Source organism: Phoxinus phoxinus (genome assembly GCF_949152265.1).
Source record: "Phoxinus phoxinus genome assembly, chromosome: 11".
Classification (NCBI taxonomy): domain Eukaryota; kingdom Metazoa; phylum Chordata; class Actinopteri; order Cypriniformes; family Leuciscidae; genus Phoxinus; species Phoxinus phoxinus.
Genome location: NC_136886.1, coordinates 2,965,283 through 2,990,681, shown reverse-complemented (window position 1 = coordinate 2,990,681; position 25,399 = coordinate 2,965,283). Strand labels below are relative to the sequence as shown.

Below are 25,399 nucleotides of genomic sequence, written 5' to 3'. Positions count from 1 at the left end.
TTGTTTTGTGTCCAGAATTGAGTAACTTATTCAAAAGTGCAAGAATAAAAATAATTCAATGTACATTTTCTAAGTATAATCAAATTAAATTTAGATATTTTTGTTTAAATAAATAATGTCTTAGGTTGTAACTGTCCCAAGAATGTAATAATCAGATAATAAGGCTTATTTATAGGGTGATATTCTTGAAAATTTGTATAATAATATTAATAATACAAAAGAAGCATTTGACAAAATCAAAATTAAAAATACAAAAACAAAATATAAAGCAGTTTGAAATTATAAAAGAGTATTTTTTTTATATCTCAAAAGCCATTTTGTTGTCGTGTGACAACAACAACAACAAAAAACTTGCAAAGAGTGCATTTCTAAAAAAAAATAAAAAAAAATCATCTCAGATCCATCATCTATTTGTCATTGACCCGTACATGAAATACAACACACACAAACAGAAACGATGTGAACTTACATGGAACTTTTCTTACAAAGAAAAGTCCAAGACAATGAAGAACACATGACGACACACACCAACACACACGTCACAGTGTTTTGCGTGAACACACACACACACACACACACACACACACACCGGCAGCAGTCTGCCCGTCTCTCACCTTTCTTGGGTGGACAGGTGGTGTTGACCACTGGAGAAAAACGCACACAACACATGACTTTAGAAAACATCATCATGAGCGGTGTCCAATCCTGCTCCTGGAGGGCCACAGTCCTGCAGAGTTCAACTCACCTGACCAGATCCTCAAGGGCTGTGTTTAAAATCCCTACGTGGATTTTTTATAGATAAGATAGTAAACGATCTTTTAAACTAACCATGATTCTAACATCTAAACTTTACTTCCATTTTCAAACCTAAGATGCGCTTGATAATGTCCATGATGGTTTCGTACACCACTACAAATGGCTGTTCCCTCAAATAGTGCCCTGTTTAAGGCTATAGGGGGTGATTTAGGACACAGCCCAGGTCTCAGGATACTAGAAACTTCCAGGTCAGAGCTGAAGTCTGCAGGACAGTGGCCCTCCAGGAGCAGGTTCGGACACCCCTGCTCGACACACATCAATCAAAAGACAAAACAATTATTATGGAAATAAAGACACACATTAACAGTTAAATCATAAGGCTTATTTGTATAGTGCTAAAATGACTAGCACCAATTTCCCGAATGTATGTGATAGACTATAGGACTGACAAGGTCATGACCTGTGAATGTCATGTACATTAATAAACGGACAACATAAGCAAACATCAAGTTTAAACAGACATGTGCAAAATCAAATATAAAGACAATTCTTGCATGCTAAATAAAATCTGGATTCTTTATAGTAACATCAACCATTTTAAAAGGACTGAGTAATATGTGTTCAATTGACCTAAATTACAAATGTCAACAATAAGTGTTGCAGTTAATAGTGTGTTTGCATTATAATTTTAAACAACAAAAATATCAGTATGCTGGCATGTGCTCGCTGAAAAAGAGTGCTGGAGATGATTTTTGCATATTAATGCTCATATTAATGATCACACATCTGTATTAATCATTAAATACAAACGACTGAGGAGAAATGTCTTACGTCTCATGTGAGAAGGAACCATCATTTGGACCATTCAGGGAGATTAACCATATTTAATGCAAAAAGTTTGAATTAAATTACCTCTACAAGTTTAAAAACACAATTTTTTTTTACATTTTGTGAACATTTATGAGTGATGAGATAAACGAATTGCTGAATTGGTGTTTTGAAACAATTTGTTGAAACAGTGTTATAGTTAACTAAATCTAAAAGCATTAAAAATGGTTTTCGGTATTTGAAATAAAGTTGAAAAAATATATAAATATATTCGATGAAAAACGTAAAAATAAAAACAGTTATAGTTGAAGTACTAAAATGATTAAAAATAGACTAAAACTGAAATAAAAAATAACTGAAAGCTAAATAGAAATATAAAAAACAAATAAACGTGACAAAATCGCATACAAATCGAAGTTCTAAAATGACTAAAACTGAAAATATTATTAAATAGAAGTATAAAACAACTAATAAACATGACAAAAGCACAACGAAATGACAAAAAACATCAACTAAAATTTAAATAAGCGATTGAAATGCATTGAAATGATTGGTGGAAGTGGGACAAAACGTATGGTCTTTAAATAACATAATTAGTCAAACAAAATAGAATGCTAGAAGAAATCATAAATATATATTTTTTCATTTCCCCAAATATTTGTGATATTTGCAGTGTTGCTAAAATCATCACTACGGTGTTAAATATTCGCTATATCAGCCAGCTTAACACACACTCAATAGTGCCACAGAGTTGACGTTGCCGGTGATTCAGAGCTGCTTTATCTCAGACATCCTCAGAGAACATCACTCAGCTCTAGTGTACACTTCAGATCCGGCAGTCTGGCCTGACCGGTCTCAATATTCACTAGGGTCTTTGTGGTAATCAAGCGGCTCTCAGAAGCTGGGCTTATCTCCACAGTCCTGGTCTCTGGTCTCGTTCTCTCCAGCAGCAGCAGGTAATGATAAAGGGAGCCGTCGCGGCTGTGTGTGTGTGTGTGTGTGTGAATGAACTCGAGTGCTCACATTAAACTGAGCTGCTACCTGCCAATACCTGAAGCCAGGTCTATTGTTTCATCTCAGAGTCGGAGACAGTGACAGAGTCTTTCTTTGTGCCGTCACACAATGCAGTGGTGTTTAGCCTAAACGACTGCCGGCACATGCCAAACACTATAAACCTGCCATCATTCCTCGAGACGCCGCGTGCAGCATGTCATTCTGTGCTACTAGTCCGAACCGGTAGTCCCAGGCCAAACTCATGCTGTGGTCGAGCCAGGAAATCACATATCAGTCGTGGAGAAGTGTGTTATTACTGTTCCAGACGAGCAGATTTACGAGTTTCAGCGGGTGGTGAACGATAAAACAGGTGAAAAAATAATAATAATCACACAGACACTGAAGGAGGGGACCGAGCCATACGGTATAGAGAAGATCAGAGACTCTTCTGAGACACACACACGCACTTCGCACACACAGAAACACACACACACACACAGCCCCTATCCCTAAAACTACCCATCACACACACACACACGCACACGCACACACACACACAATCCCTAAAACTACCCATCACATACACACATACACACACACACACACACACACACACACACACACACACACCCTATCCCTAAACCTACCCATCACACACACACACACACACACACTCACACACACGTACAGACACACGCGTTGCGCACACACAGACACACACACACACACACAGCCCCTATCCCTAAACCTACCCATCACACACACACACACACACACCTTACACTGCCCCATCCCTAAACCTACCCATCACACACACACACACACACACACACACACACACACACACACACACACACACACACACCTTACACTGCCCCATCCCTAAACCTACCCATCACACACACACACACACACACACACACACACACACACACACACACACACACACACACACACACACACACACACACACACACAGCCCCTATCCCTAAACCTACCCATCACACACACACACACACACACACACACACACAGCCCCTATCCCTAAACCTACCCATCACACACACACACACACCTTACACTGCCCCATCCCTAAACCTACCCATCACACACACACACACACACACACACACACACACACACACACACACACACACACACACACACACACACACACACACACACACACAGCCCCTATCCCTAAACCTACCCATCACACACACACACACACACACACCTTACACTGCCCCATCCCTAAACCTACCCATCACACACACACACACACACACACACACACACACACACACACACACACACACACACACACACACAGCCCCTATCCCTAAACCTACCCATCACACACACACACACACACACACAGCCCCTATCCCTAAACCTACCCATCACACACACACACACACACACACCTTACACTGCCCCATCCCTAAACCTACCCATCACACACACACACACACACACATTACACTGCCCCATCCCTAAACCTACCCATCACACACACACACACACACATTACACTTCCCCATCCCTAAACCTACCCATCACACACACACACACACACACACACGCACACACACGCACACACACACACACTGTTTGCGTCACATCTAGTGACAAATGGGAAGGGCATTAACTTGTTGAGGCTGGAAAGCCGGAGCGATCCATCAGAATAATCCTGAAATACAAACACTCAGAGCAGCGGAGGATTGTATAAATCTTCCAGAGTCGAGCAACAGCCACACACACACACACACAGACAGAGAGAGAGTGTGTGTTTACCTTCGATAGACATGCAGTCACACAGGTGAACTCATGCACTCACAAACACACACGTCAAATCCTGCGGGAGTTTTCACGGCTTGTGTCGAGATGCTAAACCAAGTCTTGTAAAACACTCACAAGCTCCGCGTTGGCTGCCACTGAGGTTACGGCTAAAGTAGCATGCATGCATGGTTGCAAAAATAAATCAAGTATTGTAAAAGACAAAGCTTAATTTAATAGAAAAAAACAATGTCCTGTAAACAAACCCCAAGAATCTCGTGACAGATTTTGGCAGCAATTAATTTGCAACTCCAAATGTTTTGCATGAATCTCATGAGACTTTTCTCAGAACAGGGATTATCATCTCGACAAAACAAAGACATGGCTGATCAAACTGTCAGAGCTTTGAAGATCTTGTAATCATATTCTCACTACACCAAATTATATAATATCACACTAAAAATACCATGTTTTGGTGTCATAAGGATGTAATTGACACTATCTTACAAAAAGTACCCTGGTGCTACACTGGTACAGTGACGATGTCAGATCTGGTCAGTAACGTGGTATTTTGATACACTACTGTTCAAACGCTTGGGGTCAGTGAGGATTATTTTAAAGAAATTACTGTAATACTGCATTAAATTAAGCAAAATTGACTGTAAAAATGTGTATAATGCTGCAAAAGATTTCCATTTCAAATAAATGCTGTACTTTTGAACTTTCTATTCATCACACAATCCTGAAAAAATATATATCCTGGTTTCCACAAAAATATGAAGCCGCTCAACTGTTTTCAACACTGATAATAATCATAAATGTTTCTCGAGCAGTAAATCATCATATTATACTGATTTCTGAAGGATCATGTGACACTGAAGACTGGAGTAATGATGCTTTGATCACAGGAATCAATTACATTTTAAAATGCAATTATTTTAAACTAATAATATTTCACAATATTACTGTTTTTATAGTATTTTTGATCAAATAAATGAAGAGAATAAGAGACTTTTCAGAAACATCTTTAACGGTAGTGTACAAACCATATACTGAATGATCATCATTTTCATATTTTTATGGCACACTCAGGTATTTAAACGAATGCCATGATATTACTATGGCACACCCCCCCCAAAAAATAATTAAATATAAATATTAAATATAAATACCATGGTATGTATCAAAGTACAATGGCATTCCCATGACTGTACAGTTTTGCGAAGGCGTTGAGTCTTGCGTAACGGAGAATCTGGGGCAGAATTCACCACTTCCACTTCCAGATGTTGCGTAAGACGTCGTCTCCACACCGCTTCTACTGCGGGTTACTAAAGCCATTCATTCTTCCTTCATTTATTGATGTACTTCATTAAATTTGCTCTGTTTAATTAGTCTTTTATTGGGCGCTGTGTGTTCTTAAGTGCCAGTGGAGCGAGGTCTTGAAGCGTTCACTGGTGTGACTTCCTTCTAAACATCTGCTCAGCTGATCAGTCTGTTTTTATTGGGAATAAGATGAAAGTCGACGGCTATTGAGCGGCCGGAGGACTTACTGACCCCCCCATGACCTCATCAATTCAAGAGATTTTAATTAAATGCATCTGTGTGAATCCCCGCTGCCTCTTTTTTCCTTCTCAAATGATGTTTCTTTCCCTCAAATTGATGTTGTTTTATATATTTTATGAACTGAGGCACTTTCTGTGTTTTCATTTTCGCTTTCTGTCTTTATTTGATGGGGAAGGAGAGAAGATTCAGCCATCTCACTGAGCTCGGAGTGTGTATGCGCTCTTAAAGAGGGGTCACACACACACACACACACACACACGACAGATGTTCACTGTGTGATAAAACTCGGATTGGATCCAGCCGCTCTTCCACAGGTCATGGAGGATATCTAGCGGATCAGAATTACAGCCTCTGTTAATGAAGTGTCAAAGTTTAAAGTATATGCACCGCTGGAAGAGATGCTTACTGAGACATCACATTTTTGCACTTAAATGTAATTTAAAATAAAAACCCTTTATCTTGCAAATACAGTTTACTTTTTAGTTTTCTGTCATGCAACAATGATTTAAACAAAGGTTTAATATTAATGGCCAGCTTTACTAACAGCTTGCACAACCCGATCACACTAAATGCGCCTCTATAGCACGCAGTGTGTTTATCGTGTAATTTATACGCGAAAATTAGTTTTTACGTGCATACGCATGGGTTGGCGGGTAGGTTTAGTATTGGTGTGGGGTGCGTGTGTATTATACGTTTGGGTAGGATTAGTGGTGTGGGGTGCGTGTGTATTACATGCAATGAAGTGCGTATCAAATGCACGCGAAAACTGCGTATCATATGCACGTAAAAAGTCCTTTTCGCGTATAAATTGCACGATAAACACACTGCGTGCTATAGAGACGCATTTACGGGAGAACAGGCTGGCTTGCCCCAGTGCAAACCCTCTTTTGGCGTAGTTAAAAAACTACTGTCTATTCCGGAGCTGTAGGGGGAGCTCTATAGAGAAACCTGCGAGCAAAAAGCGAGAATACAGCGAAGAAATTCTCGAAACTGCATAGCTTTAGGCTACGTTTACACGTGGATGGCTATTTTCATAAACGGACATTTCACGCCTCTCCGTTTTCAAAAATTACATTGTGCACACCTGTCAGTTTTCAGAAAAGTGATCGAACACGAACCTGTGTATATGCCGTCAAGAGCATGCCAAACCTGTAGGTGGCAGTGTCACGAGAAGCTCAAGCCCACGTTAGCCAATCAAAATCCAGAAAATAGTCTCATACTGTGACGTCGGCTGATGCCTAAAACTTAGTTTTTCTCAGTTTACATGCAAACGTGCGAACAAAGTTTTCCAAAATCTCCAATATTCAATCTTTCCAAAATCTTGTTTTTAGAAAGAATCGTTTTCAGAGGAGAATTCTCCGTTTGTGTGTAAACGAAGGGCACAAACGAAGGGAAATGTCTCCGTTTTTCAAAATAACCATGTACGTGTAAACGGGGCCTTAAAGTGAGGGCTAATCGAGTCACTGTTTGTCACCTGCTTCTCAAGATGTTTCTCAAATCTCAAACGATTTGCCAAGATACAGTCTGCAATCAATAGACGGATCTCAATATGAATCCTCATCATCATCTGAGCTTCTCTTTATCTTGATCTCATCATCTAAAGTCTCACTTTATGAAAACTTTTGAAGCATCTGTGTCTCTTTATATGTCTCCAGAGGAATTTTTGGGAAAACATCTGAGGTGAAGATGATTCTTAAACGAAACGTAACTGAGAACTCCTTTAAGACTCTTTGAAGGCTATGAAAGCGCAGCCTGTAAGCAGTGAGATTGTTCCTCTGGGATATTATGTAATCCGGACAAACACTCATTTTAAAGCCCTCTGCTCCTCTTCCACAGTTATCCGCTGCTCCTGACACACAATCCTACCGCATCTCCTCCTCGTGCGCTGCAGTAATTCTGTCCAAATATTTACAGATGTATAGATTAGAATTGAGAAGCTCTCGACAGACTCCATTTCCATATTTCCTCCTGCCACATTTGGCCTCAGATGTTTGCGCTGATTATACAGATATAACAGTGAGCGAACTGAAAAAACACAAGTGACTCGTTTGGCCTTCTTGTGTAACTGTGAATAAATGAATCTCATCATGTTTCAATGTTCACGACAACATACCAAAATAAACAAAGCAGAGTAGAGTGTCCTGATTGTATAATAGTGTTATTATGGATTATGGCATGATACATAAAAAAACTAATAAAAAAAAAAAAACTGCAGTGACAAATTGAGTGACAGGCAAGGTTATTATATAGTTTCAGCTACTTAGCAAGGCAACGTTTCTCATTTTATGCAAACTATAGACATATTCTTCAAAACTCCAAAACTATTTATAATGACAAAAACACAGCAAAAATACTGCATTTTTCAAATGAAAATAAAAAATATTGATAAAAACTATAATAGTAGCTAAAATAACACTGGTCTCTAAAACAATGCATTAAATCAAAATGTACTTTCCTAATTAACATTTCTGGTCTTATTGTCATACATTTTTGTGCATGTTATTCCAAATAAGAACATGTTGGTCTTAATTATCTTTTATTTAAATGTAATAACCTGGTAAGCCTATTCTATTTCTAAAAAAAAAAAAACCTTCAGGTTAAACTATACACTCTAAAAAATGCTGGGTTATATAGTATAAGTATCATTTTTTAAGTGCATTTTTGATCCAACGTTTGGGTTTGACCATATTTGACCCAAAATTGGGTTAAAACAACCCAGCATTTTTAGAGTGTATTTTTTTTATTCTGGTGTCTGGTGTGTAACATCCACTTTTCAATTCCCTAAGAACAAAACGAATCCCAGCCCTCCATTTATTCTCCTGTTTCACCCGAAGTTACGTCACATTATAAAAGTAAAATGGGTTGTAAACACATTTTCATGTTCACTCTCTTTTCCCCAATGGTCAATGCTCCTCATGTTCTCTGACTCTGAACACAGTTAACAGTTAGTTGGGTCAGGAACTATTTACATTTATTCATTTAGCAGACACTTTTATCCAAAGCGACTTACAAATGTGAACAATAGAAGCAGTTCAACTAACAATAGGACAGCAATATGCAAGTGCTTGTCAGTTTAATCTAACGCAAATTACATTGTTGCCTTAAATTTTTTTACGAAAAAGTTCGTTATAATACATTTTTTCAGTTAATACAATGAAGAAGAATGGTTTAATAAACAAAAACTCAAAATAGTATGTTATCTTCACACATTAGTTTTTGAAGTTGATTTGACAAAAGATAAAAAGTTGTGATAACAAATCATAAAAATATTTTTTTACAGTGTACACTGGTTTTTGTTTTTTTTTAACCCAATTTTGGGTCAAATATGGACAAACCCAAATGTTAGGTCAAAAATGCAATTTAAAAATGTAACCCAATGGCTGGGTTTGCCCATATTTGACCCAAAATTGGGTTAAAACAACCCAGCATTTTTTAGAGTGTACTTTTCTAAATCTTTTTTTATAAATAGATACAGAATAGAAGAGAAACTGTTAGTATTAATGGATTTACAGGAACGCTGTGGAAAGCCGCGGGACAGGTTAAGGGCTTTGATGCTTAGTGGTTTTGGTACATAAATCCTCGAGGCAAACATTATAAATGGCACCACAACTGTAATGTTAAAGGGCAGATGATTAATGACGGACAAGATGAAGCTGAATTTAGACGCAGTGATTCAAACACAACACAGATCAGATGCTGTAGTAGTCACCATAGAAGCCTGCAGCCTGACCTACTTAGTGCGGTGACGTTTGCTCGCATCGGGGGGATCTGGCAACCACGCAGCACAGCTCTCTCTATTTCTCTCTGTTTTTCTCACCGTTTTGCTGTCCGTCTCACATCCGATGGGGCCAAGTCTGCCCACAAGACACCGCTGCCTCTAGCGCAGCCCTTTCATGCAGGCAAATGTTCGTGCAGGGACTTACACATGTGCATAGAAATTCAACCATGCCTAAATTCAGCAACTTAAAAGGATCCCGCTCTTATAAAATGCATGACAAACATACCAAGCCAAACATTTCCTCCTCATCTAAAATGCAAGCATCAATTGTTTACAGCTATATTATAAAACAAATGTCAGTGGTATTTGCACACACAATGCTACAGTTGCACATCTGGGGTGTTTTAGTAGTTTTTAGTTCACATCACTAAACAATAACCACATACACACTCACATAAAGCAATAGATACTATATATAGCAAATCGAACTGTTTGATTGTTTATAATATCATCGTCATATATGTAAACCATCCTGTTGTCAATTAGGCATTAAGCTATTATAAACATCAACATCATGAATTTATGAAAAGCTGCTTTAAAACTGTGTGTATTGTGAAAAGTGTGTTTCTCTTGCCTTAGAAATAAGAATAAATTAGCAGTCAAATGAGAGTTAGCAGAGAGGCTTTGCGTATTTTACATTTGTAAAGTGCAAACAATATTAATAATCTAACTGCTAAACAAAGATATTGAAATATAGCAATCTGCAACATAAAGCATACACTTCTTTAAATAAAATAAAGAGTAACGTATCCAAAGACTTATAGAGCCCTAATCTGTTTTATTTTTTCCCTAAATACGGTTTAGGGAAAATTTTTTTATTTTTGTGTTTCAATGGTTTAATAAAAATGTTAGAATCCAAAAAAGATATCTAAACGATTAAAGTAATAATTAATTAATATTTTAACAATAATTGATGAAATTATGACATTTTTTAAGAAGTTTTAATTCTATGTTTAATGATTTAATACAAATTTGTTATAAATGAAAAATCGTTGCAATCAAATTAATTTATAAAACCTTAGATTTTAATCAGCTAAACTCTGTGACATTTCATTTTACAGAGTAAATTAATTTTTTTTGATTGGATTCCGTCCACGTTTTCAACAGCGTGGCAATCACAAGGGCCTTGGATGTAGGCAGTCGAGACACATACCGCTACCCACAATTCCCTGTGAGCACAGTCTAGGCCTCAGGCTGGGTCAGGTAGAGCTAATGTACACATGAACGCACTGTAAAATACACTAACCTCATGTGATCCGAGCACAACCTCAGAGCCGCGGGACACACCTCAAGCATCAGCTCATGCTTACGGTTCATATGTGACGGAACATACACTGCACATGTGATCCTTGCGTAATAAAGAAGCAATCAGAGCAGTATCAAGCCCTTAAAGGCTCACTGTGAATCCTCTGATGTGGGATCTGACAGGTCGCTTCTCCTCGGCCGAGGTACTTCTCACGCGAGGAACGACAGATGGTCAACGTTAACGTCTGCAGCTCTTCAAAGTCATCTGCAGTCATTCAGGAGGTAAAGTGGGCATGATCGTGCATGTCTTCACCAGCAGGCGTAATGCTAGAGTAAGTCCACTTAACGCACGTGTTTTAAGAGGTCGCCGGGTGCTTGTCGGGATCAAGGGTGTTTTAATTGCTTGGAAGAGAGGTGGAGGGCCGATATCGCTGCAGGAGTGGCTTCGTTTACTGAGGCCGGTGAGCGCCTGCACTAACAAACCTTACAAGAATCGATCATCTAGACATGCGCTTGAATGAGTTCCCCACAGTGCTGAGAGCTACATTTGCACACTATCAACCGTGCAAGATTGGAATTAGTGAGTCGTGAATCGTAATATGTGACACGAGTCGCACGGGTATATCTGTGGCAATAGCCAACTATACATTGTATGGGTCAAAATTATAGATTTTTCTTTTATGCCAAAAATCATTAGGATATTAAGTAAAGATCATGTTACATGAAGATATTTTGTACATTTCCTACCGTAAATATATCAAACATGTATTTTTGTGAGTGAATGCAGCACAATCGTGAACATAAATGCACAACTTTAAAGGAGATTTTCTCAATATTTCTTTTTTTTTGCATCCTCAGATTCCAGATTTTCAATAGCTGTATCTCGGCCAAATATTGTCCTATCCTAACAAACCACACATCAATGGAAAGCTTATTTATTCAGCTTACAGATGATGTATAAATCCTAATTTCAGAAAATGAACCCATGTGACTGGTTTTGTGGTCCAGGGTCACATATATTGAACATTTTATACCAGAGGATCACGGATGGTGTACTATACTGATTTTTCAAGTGTGCATCTGTGCATGCTAGTCCACTAGGCTATTATTTCCCACAGCCCATTGTCATTAGACTTTTCCAGTTGCACAGGGCTAAAAAATAAAGTGTTTTTTAGAATGCATGAACCTAAAAGTGAAATAATAATGATCTCTCTAGATAGCTAATGCTCATAGGCAAACACAAACATATGCAACTAGGAGCTCTGTGGTATCACGATGCTTTTTTATGACATAGCTTGTTGAAATACTGGTATTCAGGGCCTAAAATGAACACTCGTCAAGCGCCAAATGAGAGTAAAATTCTGTGTTGGCGAGTATATGAAACGGTGTCAATCACTAGTTGGCTGGTAATATTTGAATAAATTCTAAAAATGTAATATTGTGAGAACATAACGGTAAACAAACATGAAGGATGCTCGGGACAGTTAATAGGCCAGTGCTGCATCGTCATAAGTGTTTAAGCCTGGACGTTTTAAAAATTGAAGTGCAAGAAGACGCAAAAGAGAGCTCAATTAGTTTCTTGCACACTGTGTGGAAAGCTTTGTGTGCGCAGACATCCGAAGCGCGCACAGAAAGCACGAAAATACTGAATCGAGCTCTCGTTCACATCTTGCACTTGAACGGACAAATTCACAAAAACTATGTCAAAAATGCCTTGTCTCAGTGCCTCAGTGCCTAATAAGCATAGACGGTTATGGTTAAAATTAACGTATAAACAGTAAAGAAAGATGTATACCAGTTTCAGTGTATTGGATCCATGCATTAGTCTTAAAGTGACAGAAGCCTAATATTCTGCTGTTTTTAATGTTCATCACACAAAGAAATAAGGAATAATCTATCCTTAATTTATACAGTAAAGATTAGCCAGTGTTATTTTACATTTAATTACTTTAATCAATGTCTCGACCTAAACTACTGTTCCTTGTCTTTAATAATGTTTTAAATTTATTAGGTTAGATGCTTAACAAAACAAACTGTGATTGGTTGCTTGACATGAAATGAAAGCCGTGATTGAGTCCAGATCTGGCTAAGGTTTGTCTATCCGGGACGTGAAGTGCATGCTTTTAGTGCACACTATAAGTATATAAACTGGGCTGCAGTCTAAGTATTAATAAGCTAAATATTGCAGCTAAAAAAACAATATTAAAAAAGGAAAAATAATGAGAAATTAGGTATTTTTAGAAATCTCTAAGAGAGATTGAACACTATAGTCAAAGTATAGTGTAGTCAAGTAGTCGTGAAAAGCTAAATTTGACCTTTTTATCATCACAAGTGGACAAATTAAAAGATGCAAGGTATGATATGAACCCTTTAAAGAGCAGTTGCGATGAGCTATCTGTGAGAATCTCTGACAGATCGCGTGTCTCAAACAGAGCGACGCAGAGCGAGCACTAAAAGTGTGAATTGATAAAAACAGCAGGTAAGGAGGAATGCAGAGTCACGTTGCCATGGCAACTGCCTGCACATGAAGACAAAGGCTATACCTCTTCACGAGCGAGAAGGCGGTCGGAGGCGATGAGGGATTGACACGCAAACACCCGCTCGCCAGCTGAGTTTGCCAATCCTCCTCACAAAACTAAGACTTTCGCACTGTAGCGAGGGCATTTCTCTTTATATCAACAGTATATATTCCTGATATGTTCAATTTCCAAGCACAAAGGGCTTTTGATGCTTGCTAAGGTGTTACAAAGTTATTACAACTTACAATTCTTAGAAATAAAGTATTTTTTCCCCTCCGAATTGGACTTTATAACTCGCAATTGCAACTTTATATCTCACAATTCTGAGAAATGAAGAGCTTCCATATTAATCAGAACCTAATAAGAATCACCATTGAGAATAATATTAAATGAAAAGTATTCATTTAAAAAATAATAATAAACAAAGCTAAAACATCCAGATGCATTACAGTAATGAGAATATGGAAGAAGGAAAACGTGCCTAATTGTCATAGTACTATCAAAATAATGTCATATTGCAAAAAATATATAATAATGTTCCTAAAATTAGCATTTTTTCAAGCAAAACATTTTGAGATTTTTATTTTGAGATGAGCTGTTACCTGGTTTTAATAAGATTCACAACCTTTAATAGTCTTCTTAGCTAACTCTTAGAGTTAATAAGCACCAGTTTATATTCTGAGTAGGGCTGCACGATCATGACAAAAATCATAATTGTCGATTATTATAATTGCGTTTATTAATTACGATTATCACAATTTACATTGAATGATGGTTTGAACAGCTTTGCCATTGTTTGAAGTGCATGAAAAACTTTCATCGCTTTTCTATAGCCTTAAATGTCAAATATAATTTATTTATTTATTTAAAGAAACCAAACCAAAGTAAAAATATTCATGGTATTATAATGTTACACTAAAACTAAAATTAAAACAATGGGGAAAATACCCTTAAGATAAACTGTAAAAAAAAAACACACATCAATGTACGTGGACTTTTTGTAATTGCTCCTTAGAATGATTACATAATTGTGGCATCCATAATTGTAATCGCGATTACAAATTTGATTAATTGTGCAGCCCTAATTCAGAGTATAGTTATAATAATTAATTCGATACCAAAAGTGTATTGATATGATCTGAATTCAGCTTTTCTCTCAGGAAAGATTCAATGACGCATTTACAAACGTAGTTCAGAAGCGATTGAACATTCAGTCACGCTACAGATCCGCTGGTTTGCATACTGAGCAGCTCAATCCACACTCAGCGGTGACGGGAGAACACCTCCTCACGAATCTGTCCGTTCACCTTCCATCGGGATTAATGATGAAATGAGCTCGGGCCACGGGAGCGTGGAGGTCCGAACAGAGTCTGACCAGCCAACCTGATCTAGAACCTGCTGCATCTACTCAAACCTTCCCTGAACAGTAAAGCAGACGCGTCAGGTGACCCTCACTAAACATACTGCAGCTGTACTACGGTACATTGATGGTATCAGACCATCATATTTAGTTATAGCACAGCACCAATATACATTATATTATACTTTTTGGTAGTGAAACATACAAAGAAAACCATTACTTTGGAAGTGCCATGGAACAGTGATGACATATTTACCATGGTACTAAAATTAATGTACCATGGTATTTACATAATACATTAAAGTACATTCGGTAGCATCAATGGTTTAAAAACCCATTGTAATACTGTGATACTTTCTTTGGTATTGAAGCATACATGCTAACTAATGTTAACTAATGAAACCTTTTGGTAAAGTGTTACTAAAGTTAGGGCTGTAAACGATTAATCGCGATTAATCGAATCCAAAATAAAAGTTTGCGTTTACATAATATATGTTTGTGTATTGTGTATAATTATTTTGTATATATAAATACCGGTACACACACATGCATGTATACATTTGAGAAATATTTGCATTTATATACTGCATATATATTTTATATGATTTATATTATATATAAATATAACTATTTTATATATAAATAACACATTTTTCTTAAATATATACATGCGTGTGTGTGTATTTATATATACAAAATAATTATACACAACACACACACACATATATTATGTAAACAAACACAAACTTTTATTTTGGATTCGATTAATCGCGATTAATCGTTTACAGCCCTAACCAAAGTACTTTAAAAAATACCATGGTAGTACCACTGTAACTCTCCAAAAACCCAAGGTAATACTGTGAGACTTTTTTTTATAAGTGATATAATCATTGTTCATTGTGAACTGAATGATTGAAATATTCACGTGTCATGGTACTGGTTCTTCAAAGAAATAAATACACATTCAAAAGAGTTTTTTGGATGTTTAGGACGTTTACCAGAGAAGTACCATGGTGTTTTTGGAAGTACTATGGCATACCAACTAAACACCATTCAAAGTTACAAAAGTTAGTTTTATCATGTGCAAAAAGCATGGTATTTGCATGGTACATGTCTAAAAACCAATAAATTATATATATATATATAAATAAATAAAAAAAAGTACTTTTTTGTAATGATCATTATTCATTGGTTGTTTGTTAACTGAATTATTTACATATTTATGTATCATGGTATTAATATGGTAAGGTACTTAGATAAACACACTGTATATTACATTATATACACAAAAAGTACTCTAGTACTAGTACAGTTTTTTGGACATTTACCATAGTAGCACCATGGTATTTTTGGAAATACTTTAGCATACATACTAAATACCATTCAAAGTACCAACGTTTTACTATTACATTGTGGTATACCACCAGCCTGCCTTTTATCATGCCAAAAAAAGCATGTTTTTTTCCATGATACATGTCTAAAAAAGCCACTGAATTCAAAATGTTGCATTTTCAAAATAGCCCACTGTAATAATACTCCATCTTGTAAAGTTTCACATGCTCACAGATCTCTATGGCTGCACAAACCCACTCGGCTCTATGGCAGATCAGCACCTGCAACAGTGCTACTTGTTTGGGAGTGTGTGGTGAAAATGAGGTGGGATTTGGAGGCGTTATGTACGATCAGAGCGACGGGCAGGTGGGGATCAGATGTGCTTGCAGAACTAAAGGGATTAGCGACCAGTACAGAACAGATCTGTTTGATGTTGACACTCTCCCAGAGGCCCGCGACAGACACCAGACCTGCTCACTTCACAATCCATCCAAAATACAAGCGGAAAACATGAATGTGAGTGCACAGCAAAACTCTACGATGCCAGTGGTTTCCATTATTTATTAAAGGGGCCATGACATGAGAATTCAAGTTTGCCTTGATCTTTTGACATACAAGAGGTCTTTATATTAGTAAAACATACAGTAAGAGGTCTTTACATTAGTAAAACATACAGTAAGAGGTCTTTACATTAGTAAAACATACAGTAAGAGGTCTTTATATTAGTAAAACATACAGTACGAGGTCTTTATATTAGTAAAACATACAGTAAGAGGTCTTTATATTAGTAAAACATACAGTAAGAGGTCTTTATATTAGTAAAACATACAGTAAGAGGTCTTTATATTAGTAAAACATACTGCAAGTTTCAAAGCTTAAAAAATCCTCCTCATTATAAACAACGCATTTATTTAATCAAGCTCCTAAAACAGCTTGTTTTGTTATTGGGTGACCGATGACAAATAAATTTGCATATGACCGCCTCCAGACCAAGACATCGACAAATAGTTATACATCATCACACCATAGGCCCCGCCCACTTACATTCAGCCACTCAATGGCTGGCATGTCAATACACTGGTTATGAGCGTCAAGTCAAAAGCCATTATAATCACTGACGCTGTCTGCGCATTTACTGACAATCTTTAAAGGGGCAGCGTCTTAAAAACGGATAATTTCAGGCAGCGAGTCAAAATGAAGGTAGAAAATAAGTTTTTCCACATAGCTATTTGTTTTTTGTGCAAAAAACATTAAATGTAAACCTCAAGGAGCATATTCAAATAATAATAATAAAACTATCCATGTCATGACCCCTTTAAAGTGTAGGGCTTGTTTTGGATAATCAGGCCAATAAGAGACTATTCATTGCAACTCTTACCTTTTTATTACACAAATGTTTGATTACAAATGTCTAAACATGTCTTGAAATTGCAAAACTTTCAAAACAGTGATGACATGAAGCCTAGTATACTGAAATCCAGTGACTGGCAGTTTGATATGCACACAGAGGTGTTGAAGCTTCACGAAGCAGCACCTGTCAAGAGTTGAGGCTCTTCACCTGAACATTTACTAAAAGCTGTGTGTTTACTAAAGACTGATTAAAAAGATTCTTCTACAGCATCAGATGCTTAAATTCCTTTAGTTTCCGAGTAAGGACCAGACTCTGTATTTGAGATCAGAGCATTGATCTTTGCTCTGGACAGTGTAATAAGAGAAGATATCTGGATGTTGTAGCCTGAGGATAAACCGCTAGAATTGATCCCTTATCTGGAAGGCTGTGATAGGGTTCCCGGCGGTTTGGGAAGCATCCAAACTGCTGGAGCGTAAGTGGATTTAAAGCTCAGTGTGTCAGTATGACGTGCGGTTGCTCTTCGAAACCAGGTTTGTGGAATAAACATCAGCTGTCCTTACGGCACAGCAAAACCAGAAGCGTATTTATGTAATTCTGCTCAGTTACAACACATGATATGACTGCACTTAATAATAGCTCTCACCTTAATATATTCTACAATGCTAAACATATCAGCAGCAGTGTTGGGAATAACGGCGCTATAAATAAACGGCGTTACTAACGGCGTTATATTTTTCAGTAACGAGTAATCTAACTAATTACTGTTTCATCCTTTACAACGCAGTTACCGTTACTGACAAAAAAAAATGCGCCGTTACTATAATTGAGTTCACTGAAGCGGTTTTCATCCGATCTCTCCGCTATAGGAACTGCAAACTTTTTCTCTGGTGGGTGTGTGTGTGTGTGTGTGTGTGTGTGTGTGTACGTGTTTCGAGGCGCCGGACTAAACAAAAGCGAAGCTAACGTCGTCAGCGCGCGAGAGAGACCGAATGTGGCCGAGAGCGCGCTCGAGTCGACAGTTCGCGAGAGAGACCCATAGAGTAGACAGTATAAGAGGAGAGACCTGTGTGTCCGAGAGCGCGCTCGAGTCGACAGTTCGAGTGTCCGAGCATAGTTTTCATCTGCAACGTTTTAATTAGTTTACATTGTTATAATATAAAATAACCTGCAGGGAACGTTCCCAGAAAACATATTTGATTGACCAGTTGTGAAGACGTGCGGCAAACACGACTAGAATTTGGCTTAAATAACCTCTGATGATGACGTTCTCTGTAGGTTATAAAAATCAAACCCCAAAATATTCTATTCTATTATTATTATTATTTATGTTTTTACATTGTTCAGTGTTATATTGAGAACCCTTTTAGTTAAACTGTTTACTTTTGTGAGGAAGAAAATAAATAAGGCTATACAGTAGCCATCTAGCAGTTGTAAAGGTTTTATCATGTTAATTTGCACTACAAAGAGTGTATGCATGTATATATTTTTTACTACTATTTATTTATTTTTGGTACATTTCTTAAGAAGCATTTTTTTTTTGGCCAGTCGTGAAATATTAAAAGTTCTAAACCATCTATTGTGTTTTGTTTTTTCACTATAGAAATTATAATATTTTAATATTTAATGTTTCTCACATTGTCCCACAGCAACATTAAAATTAGCGTAGATTAGTGTTTTATAATAATAATTTGTTCTATTTAGTGACCATTTCATTCATTTAACATATTTAATATTGGGGGTATCCAACCTATTTCACATTATTTAAAAAAAAAAAAAAGTTCTCTAAGTAACGCAATAGTTACTTTCTTTGGTAATTAGTTACTTTTGTAATGACATAACTCAGTTACTAACTCAGTTACGTTTTGTGAGAAGTAACTAGTAACTATAACTAATTACTTTTTTTAAGTAACTTACCCAACACTGATCAGCAGTTAATGCACATTCAGGAATAAAAAGGCAATGAAACTCTGAATCATATATACTCACTTCTGAATGTCCATAACATTCACATTTGTTAGGCATTATATAAATGTTAATCATTATCTCCTAAGACCAAACATGTCCTTTGGTTTGGGTCTATGTCTCCTGTCACAAAACAAAACTATTTCCAACATATAAAGGAGATCAATACCTCAAGCAAAGGTCAGGGAAGTATTTTCACCATTATTATGGCTTCCAAGACCACGGTATTAACTTGGATCTAAATTACGATAGAAAGTTCCTGTATATCAGACCTTCCCAACAGGGATTCGCAGATCGACAGGTATGCTAGTCCCAGAGATAGTGGAGAGCCTCTTAAAACGTGAAACAGGGAAGCGTGACAGAGGATTGGATCACGCTTTAGAGGACAGACAGCGAGTGACGGCTTCTCTTCTCTGAATGTAAATTACAGCTTCACCTGTCACTCAAAATCAACCAAGGGCATCATGAGAGAGAGAGAAAGAGCGAGAGAAGCATACAGAGAGAATATTCCAGATCCTTCCCTCCAGTCTCACTCAGCAAGATTTTTTTCAAGTGTTTTAAACATATGTTGAGGAAAGAGAGTCTTTGAAACATGACGGAGGTCCCACAGGGGTCCACAATCACATCTGCTCATTCATTCGAGAGGATGCAATCATTCTGCGTACTGTATAGAAAACCTGCAGCCGGGTGGCGTTCTCTAATGCCGTGATGATAAATCATATATTTACAATGTAGAACTGGCATGTTAAACCCTGAATTGCTTGTTGACTTGATTGCACGATTTGAGACTTGAGACATAAAATATGCCAGAACGCCACGAAATGGTCTAACAAATACAATATTCCTTCTTGCCTTGCTATATTTCACTCTGAAACAGGAAAAGCAACATCTGAGCTTTTACAAAGACATTAATTGCAGAATATATCTATTTTAACCAGAGAAACGAGATATTATAATATTGAACGTTTAATTGCTACTTTTAAGAGTACACTAGAGCTCAAAGCTACAGACATAGACAGTCACAAAACTAACATTTTAATTGCATGAGGTCTTTAAGAGATCATGCCAGCATATGCTTGATAAACCTGCTTTTCCAGTGGAAACTACTGAAATCTGACTGATGGAGACACTCCCCCCCCCACCCCCCACCACACACACACACACACACACACACTTATGTAAGCACTGCCACAGATGAGGAGATTCACACTCAGGCTAATTTTAACATCAGAGAAACAGAGAGTGAGTTTATCATCCACCAAGCTCAAACTCGCAAGTCCAATCGGTCAGAAAATAAACAAATAATTTCAAAAAAAAAAATTCATCACATTAAACTTACAAAAGCTGATTTGAAAGAAATTTGTAAAGATAAAAAATAAATCCTTTCTTCATTCCCATATTGACTGTACCATAAAACATGGTATACTGTCTGTGTATGGTAGTTTCTGTCGTGTATACCATATACTTACATGGTATATTCATAATATAGGTTTGTGCCAGCAGTGATAAGCTCTACACGACTCTATTTATAGTCATCAGTCAGTTTTAGCATCAATGCTAACCCCTGCTCCCTCATTAGGCTCCATGTGAAGAATGTGTGTGGCGTAATGGAGAGTTTGGCATCAGTCGGAGGCAGGCCGAGTTTGATCCCTCTCTCACATGCTGGCCAATTACCCAGCATTCCTTTAATTTTCCTCCAGTAGCTCCATATATCCCTCCCCATCCGTCTGCCATCCAGCTGTCCCCATGCAGCACCAATTACAAACTCCTCTTATGGATTTAGACGGGACTATTTTTGAATCCTGCTGTGGGAGGACACACACTCCAGACTGGAAACATCTCGAGTGACGTTTTCCTGTCCATCGCCGATCACATCTCTCAGTGGCCGAACATTAGGCTGGTGTGCTCAGATGTTTTGAGTGACAGTTTATTAAGGCAACTAAAAAACATTATGATCAGATATTTTAAATGATGACACTTGTATGAATCACATTTGTGTGTTTAAAGTCCAATCCAATTGTTTTAAATGGAATATTGCAGTATTTATTATATATATTTTTAAATGTGTCTTGTAATCCTTATTGATCAAAATAACTTCCACTCCCTCTTGCAGCATCTTATCTCTTCTCTAATAATGAGGGCGGAGCAACCTGTCACTCACATGAGATCCACCAATAGCAAACCACAACCATCCAATCAATTCCCCATGAACAGAATCCAGTCCCGCCCTACATTTGTTCATCAAAACAACTGATGCATTTATGCCAATCTCACCAAGCACACACTAATACAATGGAAAATAGGTAAATATATAATTAAATGAGTTGCAGTTCGCACACACAGCGGCACACTTCCATCCAATTACACGTGCAAAGATATCCAGGCCTAAAGCTATCGGGACAGAGACACAAACACAGTTATCGTTCACTGAAAAACACCTCTGCTCTCATCGACAGTCATTGAGCATTGAAAATAAGAACTGAGTGCACAGAGAGAGAGATAGAGGGGGAAGAAAAAACATTATCCTGCAAACAGGCACGGCGCCACCGCTGGGGAAATGCCTCGGCACTGTAGATTATTACTCAAAACCATCTGCACAAATGCTTTCTTCCAAATCGACTGGGAAGGGGGCGAGGGAAGACGATGTTTTCCTCTGCAACACTGAACAAGGTTAGAAGCGAGACCCGCTGGCGCCCGTCCAGCCATGGGTAACCATGGAAATGAATATTAGCTCGATCTGAGGAGAAGCAAATCGTTCCTGGAAGTACATGTGCACCCACAAATGATGGAGGTGGATCAGTTCAGTGTCATTAGGGTGCTTTCTAAGGCAGTATCACGAGGTTTCTGCAGATTTGTCAGCTGGTCATCCATGATGCGAATCTCTTGTTCCAGCACATCTCAAAGCTGCTGTATTAGACTGAGATCTGGTGACTGTGGAGGCCGTTTGAGTTTAGTGAACTCACTGTCATGTTCAAGAAACCAGTTTGAGATGATTTGAGCTTTGTGACGTGTGTTATGAGTTCACTGTGGTCATAAAGGGATGGACATGGTTAGCAAGAACAATTAGGTCGGCTGTGGCGGTTAAAAGATGCTCAATTGGTACTAAAGGGCCCACATGAGACCTCTTCTGTGTTCAGAGATGATCTTCTGAGTTCAGAGACGATCTTCTGCGTTCAGAGACGATCTTCTGCGTTCAGAGACGATCATCTGCGTTCAGAGACGATCTTCTGCGTTCAGAGATGATCTTCTGCATTCAGAGATGATCTTCTGCGTTCAAAAATGATCTTTTGCGTTTAGAAATGATCTTCTGTGTTCAGAGATGATGTTCTGCGTTCAGAGATGATCTTCTGCGTTCAGAGATGATGTTCTGCGTTCCGAGATGATCTTTTGCGTTTAGAAATGATCTTCTGCGTTCAGAGATGATGTTCTGCGTTCAGAGATGATCTTCTACGTTCAGAGATGCTCTTCTGTGTTCAGAGATGCTCTTCTGCGTTCAGAGATGCTCTTCTGCGTTCAGAGATGATCTTCTGTGTTCAGAGATGATCTTCTGTGTTCAGAGATGCTCTTCTGCATTCAGAGATGATCTTCTGCATTCAGAGATGCTCTTCTGCGTTCAGAGATGCTCATACTGCGTTCAGAGATGCTCTTCTGCGTTCAGAGATGCTCATACTGCATTCAGAGATGCTCTTCTGCATTCAGAGATGATCTTCTGCATTCAGAGATGCTCTTCTGCGTTCAGAGATGCTCTTCTGCGTTCAGAGATGCTCTTCTGCGTTCAGAGATGCTCATACTGCGTTCAGAGATGCTCTTCTGCGTTCAGAGATGCTCTTCTGCGTTCAGAGATGCTCTTCTGCGTTCAGAGATGCTCTTCTGCGTTCAGAGATGCTCTTCTGCGTTCAGAGATGCTCTTCTGCGTTCAGAGATGCTCTTCTGCGTTCAGAGATGCTCTTCTGCGTTCAGAGATGATGTTCTGTGTTCAGAGATGATGTTCTGCGTTCAGAAATGATCTTCTGAGTTCAGAGATGATCTTCTGTGTTCAGAGATGATCTTCTGTGTTCAGAGATGCTCTTCTGCGTTCAGAGATGCTCTTCTGTGTTCAGAGATGATGATCTTCTGTGTTCAGAGATGCTCTTCTGTGTTCAGAGATGATGATCTTCTGTGTTCAGAGATGCTCTTCTGCGTTCAGAGATGCTCTTCTGTGTTCAGAGATGATGATCTTCTGTGTTCAGAGATGCTCTTCTGTGTTCAGAGATGATGATCTTCTGCGTTCAGAGATGATCTTCTGTGTTCAGAGATGCTCTTCTGCGTTCAGAGATGATCTTCTGCGTTCAGAGATGATCTTCTGTGTTCAGAGATGATCTTCTGTGTTCAGAGATGCTCTTCTGCGTTCAGAGATGATGTTCTGTGTTCAGAGATGATGTTCTGCGTTCAGAAATGATCTTCTGAGTTCAGAGATGATCTTCTGTGTTCAGAGATGCTCTTCTGTGTTCAGAGATGCTCTTCTGTGTTCAGAGATGATGATCTTCTGCGTTCAGAGATGCTCTTCTGTGTTCAGAGATGCTCTTCTGTGTTCAGAGATGATGATCTTCTGCGTTCAGAAATGATCTTCTGAGTTCAGAGATGCTCATACTGCATTCAGAGATGCTCTTCTGCGTTCAGAGATGATGTTCTGTGTTCAGAGATGATGTTCTGCGTTCAGAAATGATCTTCTGAGTTCAGAGATGATCTTCTGTGTTCAGAGATGCTCTTCTGTGTTCAGAGATGCTCTTCTGTGTTCAGAGATGATGATCTTCTGCGTTCAGAAATGATCTTCTGAGTTCAGAGATGCTCATACTGCATTCAGAGATGCTCTTCTGTGTTCAGAGATGATCTTCTGTGTTCAGAGATGCTCTTCTGCGTTCAGAGATGCTCTTCTGTGTTCAGAGATGATGATCTTCTGTGTTCAGAGATGCTCTTCTGTGTTCAGAGATGATGATCTTCTGCGTTCAGAGATGATCTTCTGTGTTCAGAGATGCTCTTCTGCATTCAGAGATGATCTTCTGCGTTCAAAAATGATCTTTTGCGTTTAGAAATGATCTTCTGTGTTCAGAGATGATGTTCTGCGTTCAGAGATGATCTTCTGCGTTCAGAGATGATGTTCTGCGTTCCGAGATGATCTTTTGCGTTTAGAAATGATCTTCTGCGTTCAGAGATGATGTTCTGCGTTCAGAGATGATCTTCTACGTTCAGAGATGCTCTTCTGTGTTCAGAGATGCTCTTCTGCGTTCAGAGATGCTCTTCTGCGTTCAGAGATGATCTTCTGTGTTCAGAGATGATCTTCTGTGTTCAGAGATGCTCTTCTGCATTCAGAGATGATCTTCTGCATTCAGAGATGCTCTTCTGCGTTCAGAGATGCTCATACTGCGTTCAGAGATGCTCTTCTGCGTTCAGAGATGCTCATACTGCATTCAGAGATGCTCTTCTGCATTCAGAGATGATCTTCTGCATTCAGAGATGCTCTTCTGCGTTCAGAGATGCTCTTCTGCGTTCAGAGATGCTCTTCTGCGTTCAGAGATGCTCATACTGCGTTCAGAGATGCTCTTCTGCGTTCAGAGATGCTCTTCTGCGTTCAGAGATGCTCTTCTGCGTTCAGAGATGCTCTTCTGCGTTCAGAGATGCTCTTCTGCGTTCAGAGATGCTCTTCTGCGTTCAGAGATGCTCTTCTGCGTTCAGAGATGCTCTTCTGCGTTCAGAGATGATGTTCTGTGTTCAGAGATGATGTTCTGCGTTCAGAAATGATCTTCTGAGTTCAGAGATGATCTTCTGTGTTCAGAGATGATCTTCTGTGTTCAGAGATGCTCTTCTGCGTTCAGAGATGCTCTTCTGTGTTCAGAGATGATGATCTTCTGTGTTCAGAGATGCTCTTCTGTGTTCAGAGATGATGATCTTCTGTG

General features: G+C 38.4%; 1 protein-coding gene across 9 annotated transcripts in view; it reads right to left on the bottom strand.

The window, feature by feature from the left end:
• The window catches only part of slc12a5a (solute carrier family 12 member 5a), a gene marked incomplete at its 5' end in the record, with an annotated part of 157,337 nt that overhangs the window by 64,844 nt on the left and 67,094 nt on the right, over window positions 1-25,399 (bottom strand). For 4 of the 9 annotated variants that reach the window (XR_013799442.1, XR_013799443.1, XR_013799446.1 and 1 more), the window contains one exon: window positions 615-644. The exons of the other annotated variants lie outside the window; for them this stretch is intronic. Coding sequence is in view for 1 of the 4 variants with exons in the window: in XM_079627175.1 (XP_079483301.1) it covers window positions 615-644 (30 nt within the window). The remainder of the gene's footprint in view (window positions 1-614; window positions 645-25,399) is intronic. 9 annotated transcript variants of the gene reach the window in all.